The sequence below is a fragment of the Acyrthosiphon pisum genome, chromosome A2, assembly GCF_005508785.2.
Source record: "Acyrthosiphon pisum isolate AL4f chromosome A2, pea_aphid_22Mar2018_4r6ur, whole genome shotgun sequence".
NCBI lineage: Eukaryota > Metazoa > Arthropoda > Insecta > Hemiptera > Aphididae > Acyrthosiphon > Acyrthosiphon pisum.
This window is the reverse complement of record NC_042495.1, coordinates 90,580,974-90,593,284: the sequence shown is the minus strand read 5'-3', so window position 1 is coordinate 90,593,284 and position 12,311 is coordinate 90,580,974. Positions and strand designations below refer to the sequence as shown.

The following is a 12,311-nucleotide window of genomic DNA, read 5'->3' as shown; positions in this document are numbered from 1 at the left end:
CATAACATAACACTTAATACCTACTATAAAATATATAGGTAGGTAGGTATTTAATAAATAAATTACTGTAGTATTTTATCAATGCATTTTGATATCTTTATTATACCTGTATGTTAATAATATATATGCAATATGCATACACACTTCTTTATCCATCAATCACTCAGACTCAGTATCTCAGTTTGATTCGTTGTATCCTAACTGAACAGTAAGAATCACGAATGTGAATATTCGGTTGGTACTAAAGATTTGAAACCTATCATGTAAAATGTGCATTATATTTGGACATTTTAAATCTAGTGAATTTAGAATAAACAAAGACGAGCACAACATTTTTTTTGTACCAACTAAACGTAACTGTAACATAACATTAATACATTTAAATAAAAAATTAATGAATTTAAACTTGACAATAATATTAGGAAATATTTATATGACATCGCGGTCCACGTTATGTAGTATTTTTGTAATGACCCAATATGATTTAATGTAATATTATGAAATACAAAAAATTCTTTTTCAAAATCCTACCTACGCCACTGTATAAATAGGTATTAAATATATATTATATGTTTTCATGTAGATATTTAAACAAATTATGAGTGTTTTTAAATTGTAATATCTATTACGTATTCATAACTTATTTCAAAATTAAAATATCTTAAAAAATCAACATTAAAACACTAATGACAATTTTTTTATCTTTAGGTTTGCTAAATGCTAATTGGTAATTTTATCTAATTTTTTACCCATGAATTGGGAGAACCCGGCGCCCATGTGCTCATCCATGTGGGTACATAATATTATATAATATATTACATTTTATATTAATCCTATATGGCATAATAATAATATAATATTCAAATAGCAGTTACATGCAGTTGTACCTGGAGTATCTCAGACGGTGCATATTATTGTCTCAGGGACTGTAGCCAATTAGGAACCGTTCGACAATGGTCAATTAATCAATTTGACAACCCGATTTTCAAGATTTAAAAGTAAAAAATATTGCTATAATAGCTACTTCTTTCATAAGATCGAAAAAAAAAGCAAATATAAGAACACAATATAATATTATAACAATATATAAATATATACAGCGTGCGCTCTTTGCGCCAAAACGAAAATCCATTCTAATTGGCCAAATGTTTCACACAGCAACAATTTAATGACCAGACACGTTTGTATGGTATTTTTTTTATTTTCGGCCGTTTCTTAATCCCGGCCAAGGATGATGACTATTGTTTTTTTTTCGTATTCAATTTTATTGTTTACGTATTATATAATATATTTATATATGCGTATGTATAAAATTCGGGATAACGCATTATTCCTTCGACATATTTTTATTTCATATAATATTATAATAATGATGTGTACATGGGCGTTCATGTGTATACCTATGGTATCTTAGCCATCAATAATTAACACGTCTGGTTCTCATTGTTTTGCATATTCATTTGGACTACCGTACACATAATATGTGTTGGTATTTTGAAAATTATCCTCCATCCTTCATATTAATAATCGTATCAAATTTTGATTTTTAAATGACTACCAGTTACCACTAATCATTTTTCATATTCTAATAACTAATAACTAATAACAGTAGAGATATAATAAAAATAGAAAGTGTAATTTTGTTTATTATATCAATCATTTTTAAAAAAAAGTTAATTTTAAGCAAAAATTAGTTGGATTTAAATACAAAATTTGATGTGTATTACATCATTTAAACCAATTAGCAATTACTATTGAATGTTAATAGAAAATGTAGTGTTGTAAATTAATTCACAACGTTCTAAGACCAATACATTCCTTGCCCAGTATCTAAAATCAAAATATCAAATATATTTAAAAAAAAAAATAACTACGCTATTATTATTTTACCGAGTCTCTTATGTCATTCACCGTAATATAAGTAACATCAACACAACCCCGGGTCTGGACCCCCCCCCCCCCATCAGCTTACGTCATAGTTTAATTTTTATTTTCAAAAGTTTCTGTGAAATATCATCGAAATTTATTGATTAGTTTGATTATTACTTATAAGTTGTTAGATTAGATTTGGACATTAGGTATTTTGTTGATAACACGTCTAATCCGATAATAATTAATTGACATACATTGTAAATATAAATTTAAAATTAAAAATAATTTAATTGTGTGTTTTTTAGATTCTGATTTTACAATGATGTGTGTTTTTTTTTTATTTTTGTGTCTGTCATCACCTTTTAGGACAGTAAAACTGTAAAAGTGCTTGGATTTTCTTCAACAGTACCTTTTCTGATAGGAAAGGGAATCTAGTTGGTACTTTGGGGGGTCAAAAGTAACATTTTTCCAATAGTTTTCAAAAGTGCCGTGAAAAACAAAAGAAAAATTAAGGAAAAACGGGAATTTTTACGCAAATTCTGTTTTCGAGAAAATTGATTTTGGCTTTTGGTGTAACTTTAAAACGAATGACCGTAGATACATGACATTTTCACTGGTTGTTTATATTTCCATTTTCTATACATGATAAAATTTTCAAAATATTTTGATTTGTTTTGAACTGTTTAGTTTTCAGTTTCCAATATTATTCGTTTTTTTTTCTATGAATGTCAATAAAACTTTATTTGTTGAGTAAAAATACTCGAAAATTTAATACAAGGCTCCTACTATATAGTTACAATGATATTTGAAAAATATTAAAAATCCTTAGTCACGGTTTTTTTTTATTAGCATTTAAAGTTCAAAAATTGACAAAATATGGAAAAATCACGAAAATTAGCAAATTATGTTTAGTTAAGAATTCGTAAAAATTTTTCTTTTTAAATACTAAGATTTGAAAATGTAATACAAGATTCCTCATAATATTGTCTATCTTTATCAAAAAAAAAAATGTCTACAAAAAAGTCAAATTAAATTTTTATGAGCGTTTGAAATTCATATTTTTACAACATTTTATATTCACTCGATTTCTCATGTGACGATTTTCTTATTTGATTGTAATTAAAAAACGAATGACTATAGATATTTGAAAATTTCACTGAATATTAATATTTTCATTTTTTACACACATAAAATTTTGAAAATATTTTGACCTTTTTTGAGCTGTTAACGGACATTGTCAGTTTTCAATTTGTTTAGTTTTTTTTTCTATAAATATCAATAAAATTTTGTTTGTTGGGTAAAAAAGCGTGAGAATTTAATGCAAGGTTCCTGATATATTGTTACAATAGCAGTTGAAAAATATTAAAAATACATATGCACAATTTTTTTTTATAATTATTTAAAGGTCGAATTTTGACAAAATTTATCAAATTTAACATTCAATAATTATTTTGTAGTTAAAAATTTATAAAATGGTCAATTTTTATATCTAAGGATTGAAAATTTAAAACAAGATTCCACGTAAGTAGTTTATTCTGTTACCAAAAAATCTAAAAATACATAAGCAGTTTATTTTTATACTCATTTTAAGTTCAAATTTGGACGAAATTACATATTAAAATACCTAGAATAACTATTATAGTTATTTTGTTGCGATTGTATAATATTATTTGTGGGTACTTGAAACTTTTAAAGTATACTATTATATATTTATGATAGTATCATGGTTTGTTGTTGATGTATAACGCGTTATATTAAATACCTAATGAATATTGTGATATAATTTTTTTTTTTTTTACATGATATTTACAATCTATTCAAAGAACAATAAGCAAATTAGATAAGAGTATTAAAGAAACATGAGTAATATGACGGAAAAGCCACCCAGTGATGACACTACCTATTTTGTTTACAGTTTAGGAGGGAAAAATTTGAACTAGGATTCAGGCATTTAGCAGGTCACGACACCAATTACGTTTGAGACGTCTGACGGGGTTACCCGGAATATGATATAATTAATTTGGAATTTATTATAGGTCAATTTTTTTTTAATGCCATAGATAAGTCATAAGTATATAATATGTCTTATACCTATAGACCGACATACCGTCTCCGCTCAGAATCGTTTTTTATTATACAATGATATTATATCATTGAATTCAAATTTAATACCATCCATTATACAGTGACCCACTTGTAATCTATTGTACAGCAGAGCGACATCCACTTACCCTCCTTTTTTTTATTAGTAGGTACATAGTAATAGGTTACTAGGTACCTAATGTATAAATTTGATACAATGCACAAATTTAATAATACATAAATTAACAAAACAACTAGGTAGTTTTAAAAATGAGATGCTTTCAAATATAGGTTAAAATTGCATTTTATAATGCTACACGGTAATTATAATGTATTCATTTCTCACTTGGAATTTATCACGCAATCACTAATAGTTGTTCTTAATGGTTCCATATTGAATTATGTGATCTTTTTTGTTTGTTTTTCAATTAATAACTGACGTACTGTGAACATAAATCATTACAATTAGGTTTTTTTTAGGTATACTTTTATATCAAACCTGTAATTTGGTCCATAGACAACTATACTGATTTGGTCGTAAAAGGGGTTCGCATTTGTACATAATATATTTATATATCTAGTAAAACTTTGCTGCCATAAATAAAATAAAAACACTGATAAACATAATATAGTAGTGATTTGTATTTAAGACATGAAGACTAGAATATTCAAAATTAAATATTGATATGTTCAACGCAAAGGGTGGGAATCCAGATTTCCAGCAAGAGCCCAGCGAGTAACGATGGGCTTTTGGCACACCCGTCCGCAGTTCGTGAGTTGTGACTGCCCGAGACCCGAGTGGCCCGACTCACACTCGTCTTCTGACTTCTCGCCTCTCGGATTCCAGAGAAAATTGAGCGCTATCAGCAGGTTGTCAACAGATGCAACGCGAAATGTCTTTACGACGGACATAACCTACAAAATTTATCAATCGCGAAATCGTCACGTACTTTAGGGTCATTATACGCTGCAGGACTGTGGACAAGATACATAATTTATCATTACTATTTACTAGACTAAATGTAAACAAAATTGAAAATAGTTTCAGCTCTACGAGACAGTGTCGAGTACGACAAAAAGTTATGTCCATTTAGTGCACAGTGCACGGACTATGATCGGATGATGATTGAAAATAAAGGGTAATTGTTATTTTTTTCTTACCTACCTACTAGTTTTTACAAGTCAATAATTGATAATAATCGAATTTATTTAACGTCTTCAAATATTACTATTGACAAAAACTTTTGTTGGGATTATACATTTATTTAAATGTACCCCCAAACTGAAAGTACTTATAAAATGTGTTGAGTGTATGTTTGATATTCAACCGTGTGTGAGATTTCTTTTCATTTTCTTGAGATTTTCGTTTGTCAACTTTTAGTTTTACTGTTTACAGGTGATGTGCAAGACGTTGGGTTGTCATTATGGACACCGAGTCTATAAGGTCCATGAGTGAGTACAGTTCCAAATCCAAATACAAGAGTCACTCACTAAAATCTGGTACTAATCATAGATCCAACAGTTATAAGTAAGTTTTTTAGTTTCTTAATTCACAACTTACAGTTTTTTAATCATTATTAACATCTTCATTGTAGAAACAACACTCGAACTGCTCGCAAATATTCTGATAGCCTAAATAATCCATACGAAACAGCTATGGCACCGTACCAAACTACTGTGATGTTAGATGATACAAGAGATGGACAAGATGTTGTTGAAGTGCAAATATTACCTCAAGTAATTATTAATATTCTTCCATAATAAAATATTATTACAATAATTTTTAGGAATATTTCTTATGTCTTTAATTATTCAAGCATTTGTTATTACTTAATATATTTCCTTGCATATAGATATTTATTTTTCATTCATATTGATACCTCTAAGTAAGTTCAATACTATGTTGTTACCTATGAAATTATTAATAATTAAGGAAACTTTCTCAATACATTACAATTACAGTAATTTAGCGTTTCTTAAAAATTGCATTAATATTTCTAATAGGTATTTTTAAAAACTTTATTGTATTATTTATTGTTTATTAACAAGATAAATTATCATAATATTGATTTTTAATGTTAACATATTGCTATGTTTTTATAGGATGAAAATTGGGGCGAAAACACTACAGCGATTACTGGTAACACTTCAGTGCAATCTGGATCGATGGAAGAAATGGGAGCTCTATGGCCAGACACTGAGCAAAAAAGTGCTTTTCCAATATTGTGCCATCGTTATATAGCTACTACATTAACTGGGCTTTTGTGTCTAGTCGCTTTTCTTAGCCCGTTAGCTATGCTAGTTTTACCAAAATTAGGTGATTTATTCATAACCAATTATTTAATTTTCCAAGTACTTTTTACCTCATTTATGTATAATACATTAGCTTAAACTTTGAATACCTAGGTACTTATTTTCTTATGATGAAAATTAAGGCATCATGTATAATTTCTTAACTCTAATATTTGAAGGAATAAAAACAATAGTTATTTTACTAACATATTAAATTAATATTTTATATTTGAATTTTTTGGTTTAGGTGTTTTTAGTCCTGCAGCTACAAATCTTAGCCCTCAACAAAGAGAAACCCTATTAAATTGTGGCGCAGAATGTAAAGGAGTGTTAGTTTCACTGGCATTCAAAATGTTTTTGTTGGCTGTGGCATCATGGGCAATTTTCCTACGTCCCGTGAAAGCAACTATGCCTCGTATTCATGTTTTTAGAGCAATTGTCTTAGCATTAGTGTCAATTTGCTGTGGAATTTTTTGGCTTTTCTATGTAGTTCAAGTCACTGAGGGTAAGTTTTGAAATTCATTATTTAATAAATAATTGTTAATTATACAATATGATAGATTATATTCTCAAAATCAAGAAATTTAATTATCTTTTATTTCTGTGTAATAATTAAAATAATGAATACCTATAAAATTACATTTTTATATTTTTAGGTAGTAGGAATGAATTTAAATATTTTTTTCATAAAGAAAAATACTACCTTATACCTATATTGTTTATTTTAACTTGAACGTGAAATCTGGTTGGAGTAAAGGGTTATGTAAAAAATTGCATCAACAATGTTCACAGATTAAATCTAAAACATTGAATTATAGCAGAATTTTGCTAACTAAATACCCAACGTTAAATATTATATTATGAGTTGTTTAAAAGCTGGATTTAAAAAAATATTTATTATTTTCATTTCAAATTTAGCTTTAATATTTTCCCTAAAGGTTTTCAATGTCTGTAGAAAATATTATTAATGGTAATTTGTTGATAGTTAATTATAATAACAGATTTTAGTTGTCCAAATACTCTGGGAATATAGAAGCGTCGATAATGAGAGGATGCCACAATCGCATGTGTTATCTTCGTCTTACAAGTGCTAACATAGCAAATTTACACTCAGAAGTACACATTTAACTCTGTTAGTTTAAATATTAAAGTGAATCGATCTATTATGAAACTTGATGGTAAGAATATTATCTGAGTTCATATGTTGGTTTTTTATGATGGTTAAATTTTTTAGGAAATTAAGCGTGTATAATTTAGCGTAAATTATAAATGCTCATAAGTCATAACTCACTTAAAAACTGAATAATCGTGAACAACTAACATACAATCACAGATAATGTTCTTACCATCAAGTTTCATAATAGGTCAATTCTCTCTAATGTTTAAAGTTTAAACTAACGGTGCTGAACGTGGTTTACTGAGCGTACATTTTCTATGTTACGGACTTGTAAGACAGAAACAACACATGCAGATGTGGCGTCATATTAACAATGCCTAGTAAATATTATGATGAAATAACTAATAAATTTAATATCAATTAATAATTTGTCATGATAAATATATTCTAACTTGGAAATCAAATGTTTAAATAGTATTTCATGTAAACATTTATAACATTTATTTAACAATTGGTATTACATTTCAAGTTACGATAGGTTTTTTCTAAAATATAATATAGTTTTTGGACCCCTGATATTATGAAATTGTAACGGTTGCAGATGGCCATGATGAACTGTACAAGTAATACTCTCTAAATGAGATAAAAATCAAATAAGTTGTAGGAAACCCCTTTTCTTTCCGTTTGATGTTAAAAGTTATATAGTATATTTAATATTTATGAATATAAATAAATTATTTTTTTAATGATTCTGTTTATTAAGTTGTAAAATATTAAATTTATTTTAATAATATTAAATTTTTTAGGAGTACGAGCCACAGCTACAGGTGAAGATTTGCTCGAGTATCGTGCCTTGGTATCCTATTCGTCTTCCTTATGTGATTGTCTTCTTTGCATTCATTATGTTGCCATAGTGCTCATGGAAATAAGACATCTTCAGCCAGCTTTTTACATCAAGGTATATATTAAATAATTTAAGTTACATATTGGCTTATCTTGAACAGGCGTCATCTGTTACTGCAAAAATGATCAAAAACCATATGGGACTAAAGTAGATATTGATATTATCGCACTGTCTAAACTCGAAACACAACATATTTTATAGAATTTTTAAATGTTATCGAATTGCCATTTTTTTCTGGCATAAAACGGAACTTATAAGTTATAGAAAAAATAAAACTTGTACAAAATAAAATTTTTATGTTTAATCAAATACTATTAAAATTATTCTGCTTTAGAATATGAGATTAAAAAAGTATGTTGTCATTCAAAAATAACAAAACCGTAAGAAATGATAACAATACATTTGTTTTTAACACGTTGACTGCCACCGGCCGCCGGCGGTCACACGATTATGCATCATCTGTACGCCAAGTATATTTTTCAGTGTCATTCCAAATTTGTATATTATACTATGTATTTGAAAAAAAGTTTAAAAATATAAAAAAAATTTTAAAAATACATTTATTATATCAAAAAATTTGCAATGATTCCCGCTACGCCACGGCACTTTTTTGGGTGCATTATTGTAGCGCCATGGAAAAGTTAATAATATAAAACCATATTCATTAATGGCTGCCGGCGGTCATGTGGCGTAGTATTAATGATCAACTGTGGCCGCCAGCGGTCACAAAAACATACAATTTGAAATTTATAAATGACCGCCGGCGGCCACATGGCAGTCAATGTGTTAATAAAATTGTTTGATGACACCAAATCATGTAAAAAATAAAGTTAAAACTTTTCAAAATAATGATTAAAACACTTAAATATCTCTTTGTATAAAGTATGACTTCAATTCTCCGCATAAAATGTCTGTTTGTATATGTTATAAAAGTGAAAATAATATTTATTTATTTATATGTTTAAAAAGTAAATTTAGACAGGCTACAAGATTTTGTAAATTTATGATGTAACAGGCTATGAGATAAGATGAATGTTTGCAGTATTGTACTGTTTAGTGTGTGGTATTGAGCAATGCATTTTGTGCGGTAATAGAAAGAACCGCTTGATATATAGTTTAAAATGATTATGATAATTATTTTATACTCTATTTGAAACTGGAGCATAATTTTAGTGCTAAATAACATTGTCCAGTAAGGATAATATTTATCACCTATCTTATTCTACCTAGACACTTTTAACTGTTACAAAGGTGAAAATAATCATAATTAATTTAAAGCAAAAATGTATTAAGTTGTTATGGTAACAAAAATTAATTAATTTTCATTCTATCTATTTATGATATAATATCTCTTATCATTCTTATTATAAATTATAGGTTGTTAGGAGTCCTGATGGTGAAAGCCGATCATATCCGATTGGTCAGTTATGCATTCAGCGAGCTGCTGTTTGGGTTCTTGAACGATATTATACTGAATTTTCCATATACAATCCATACTTAGAGCGTTTACCAGTTTCAAAGTCTAAAAAGAATGCTTCCAGCTTTAAATTTTATGATATTGAGGGTATTGGAAGTAACACACTCCAGATGAGTCAATCCAGAGGTACAATGAATGGTCATGCTAGACGTCGTGACTCAAGTCATAACGAACGGTTCTATGAAGAACATGACTATGAGCGACGAGTTAAAAAGCGAAGAGCTAGGCTCTTAACAGCTGCCGAAGAAGCATTCACCCATGTTAAACGATCACATCATGATCCTGGTAATTATTTTATGTTTAATATTATGCCTAATTTTATTTTCAGAATAATTATAAGTTACAAGAAACGGTTTTTTGTGTTTTAAGTAGGTATTTCTGCCATGGATCCATATGAAGCTGCTCAAGCCGTTTTTCCAACAATTGCGCGATCTCTTCAAAAGTATTTAAGAGTAACCAGGCAACAGCCGAGGCATACTGTAGAAACCATTTTGTCTCACCTTGCCTTATGTTTAACTCATGATGCTTCACCAAAAGCATTTTTGGAACCTTACTTGAGTGCAGCTCCTGTGTTACAAGTAATTTGTTCAAATAATTAATTAAAATATTATTTTTGTTACTTTAATTTTCTACAAATATATTTTTATATTATTTTCTTTCTAGAATGAGAAAGAACAAAAATCACTTCAATCCTGGTCATTAATTTGTAATGAACTATTGACCCGAGCACTCAAAGATGGAACCGTGTTTCAACTACGCCAAAACGATATTTCACTTCTGTGTACAGTACATAAACTTCCCCATTTCAGTATTACTGAGGAAGTTATCAATCCAAAATCAAATAGATTTGTTTTGAAGTTGAACTCTGAAACTTCTGTCTAAATGTATTATTATTTTCAACATGTAACCATTAGTGACTTGGCAGACCAAGATCTGATGTATTTTCTAGTCTTCAAATTTAATTAAGTATAAACTACTTAATTTTTTAACAGTATTCGAGGTATGTCTCAAAAATAAATGTACTAATTTTTTTTTATAAATGTAGAACATATTTATATAAAATAACAAGTTATTTCATAAAATTATGACCCTTTGGAGGTAGTTCTATCTCTAAGAATTTTGTTTTTTTTGAGTAAAAACTCATAAATCAATCAATAGGTGCGTAGTCAAAGTAGAAGTATCCAATCATCCACAATATCCCTTCAAAATCTTGGTAGTAAGTCCATAAGCTGCAATTAAATTTTTAAATTTCACACAATATTTTATTGGGTATTGTAGTTCAATATTTCTGCACCATGAAATGATACTCGTATTAATTTATATTTGACATTTTAACCTATTTGCTGATATATTATTTTATAGTCCAATATTGTCATGATGCGCACAAAAAATTTAGTGCACTTACTTTTGGGTCATACCTCATATATAACTATTATAGTATTAATGTGTTTTTTTAGAAGACTTCTTATTATCTGCTTATTTTCAATAACTGACACAGTTAATTTATTAGTTATCTATCCTATATATATATATATATAATTGAATATTATTTTATTACAAAATAACAGATTGATCTGCACTTTTCTCCTTGATCTTGATAAATTAATAAAAATGACCCAATTTAATTTAGATTTTCTTCCATAATATTTTATTACAATCACATAATTTTTTAAATAAAATTACCATTTTTTAAATTGTATAAAAACATTTTTTTATTATTTCAAAAAGACTGTTAAATAAAAGTAAATTATTTTTTCTATTGAAATACCAATTGTAATATTTTAAAGCTCAATTCATCGGGGCCATATACCTATTTTTTATTACAATAACAATATTGCCATAATGGTCCAAACTTTTATTCCTTGCAATGTGTCAAGATATTTTTATCACAGTTTTATTTTCAGTATTATTTTATCTTAAATTTTATTACTATTATGTTTTATACATTGAAGTTATATAACTAATTTAAATTAGTTATTTTTTTGTTTATTAACTTTATATTTTAAATTTATATTATTTTACTAGAGATAAAAATATATTATTGTATTTAATTAGCCTACAGTTAGTACCTATTTTATAAAATGATTGTGGTACTCAATATTGTTTTTGGGCTGAATGGGTCTCTATACGCACAAAAAATATTCTAAATTTATTGATAAGATTATTTTTACTCAATGTATGAATTGTAAACCTAGTTAACTAATGACATTATAATAAATACATTTTTGTAGTGCAATTTTTTTTATAAATATATCAACATTTGTTTTATACCAAATTATATTTTAGTTTTAATTATTAAGTCCCAAATGTAATGTACGTGACAATTATAAACTAAATAAAAACATATTAATCTAACATAAAATGTTAATATGAAATATGAAAATAAATGTTCTATCAATTATTTAATATTTTTATTTTAATTTGTATTTCACTGGTATCATTACCTAGTAATAAAAATATATATTGATGTCGTATAAGTGTAAATTAAGTTGCACTGGTATACTGTTGTAAGTTGTAACTCTATTTGACCCACACGCAACATAGCAAATTTATGATTAGCAGAACCA

General features: G+C 27.5%; 2 protein-coding genes across 4 annotated transcripts in view; one reads left to right on the top strand and one right to left on the bottom strand.

Annotated features, from left to right (window-relative positions):
• Positions 1–4,800, bottom strand: part of LOC100161236 (zinc finger protein 678) — a 10,167-nt gene extending 5,367 nt beyond the window's left edge. Inside the window, exons 1-2 of one of the 2 annotated variants that reach the window (XM_003248250.4) lie at positions 4,454–4,800; positions 4,301–4,397 (exon numbers count right to left, since the gene is read on the bottom strand). In XM_003248250.4, the coding sequence (XP_003248298.1) occupies positions 4,301–4,347 (47 nt within the window). In that variant the 5' untranslated portion in view covers positions 4,348–4,397; positions 4,454–4,800. Of the gene's footprint in view, positions 1–4,300 lie in introns of both variants that reach the window. The other variant, XM_008190442.3, reaches the window with a different exon arrangement.
• Positions 4,801–4,939: 139 nt separating this feature from the next.
• LOC100166671 (vang-like protein 2) lies at positions 4,940–12,020 on the top strand. Of its 2 annotated transcripts, none has more exons than XM_001945169.5 (9): positions 4,940–5,093; positions 5,351–5,482; positions 5,550–5,691; positions 6,058–6,271; positions 6,494–6,751; positions 8,170–8,321; positions 9,645–10,029; positions 10,117–10,322; positions 10,408–12,020. In XM_001945169.5, the coding sequence occupies exons 2-9, from the start codon at positions 5,379–5,381 to the stop codon at positions 10,624–10,626; spliced, it is 1,680 nt and encodes a 559-aa protein (XP_001945204.2). In that variant the 5' UTR covers positions 4,940–5,093; positions 5,351–5,378; the 3' UTR covers positions 10,627–12,020. The 2 variants fall into 2 exon arrangements, with proteins under 2 accessions (XP_001945204.2, XP_008188662.1); XM_008190440.3 differs by having other exon boundaries at positions 10,114–10,322.
• The last annotated feature ends 291 nt before the right edge of the window (positions 12,021–12,311 follow it).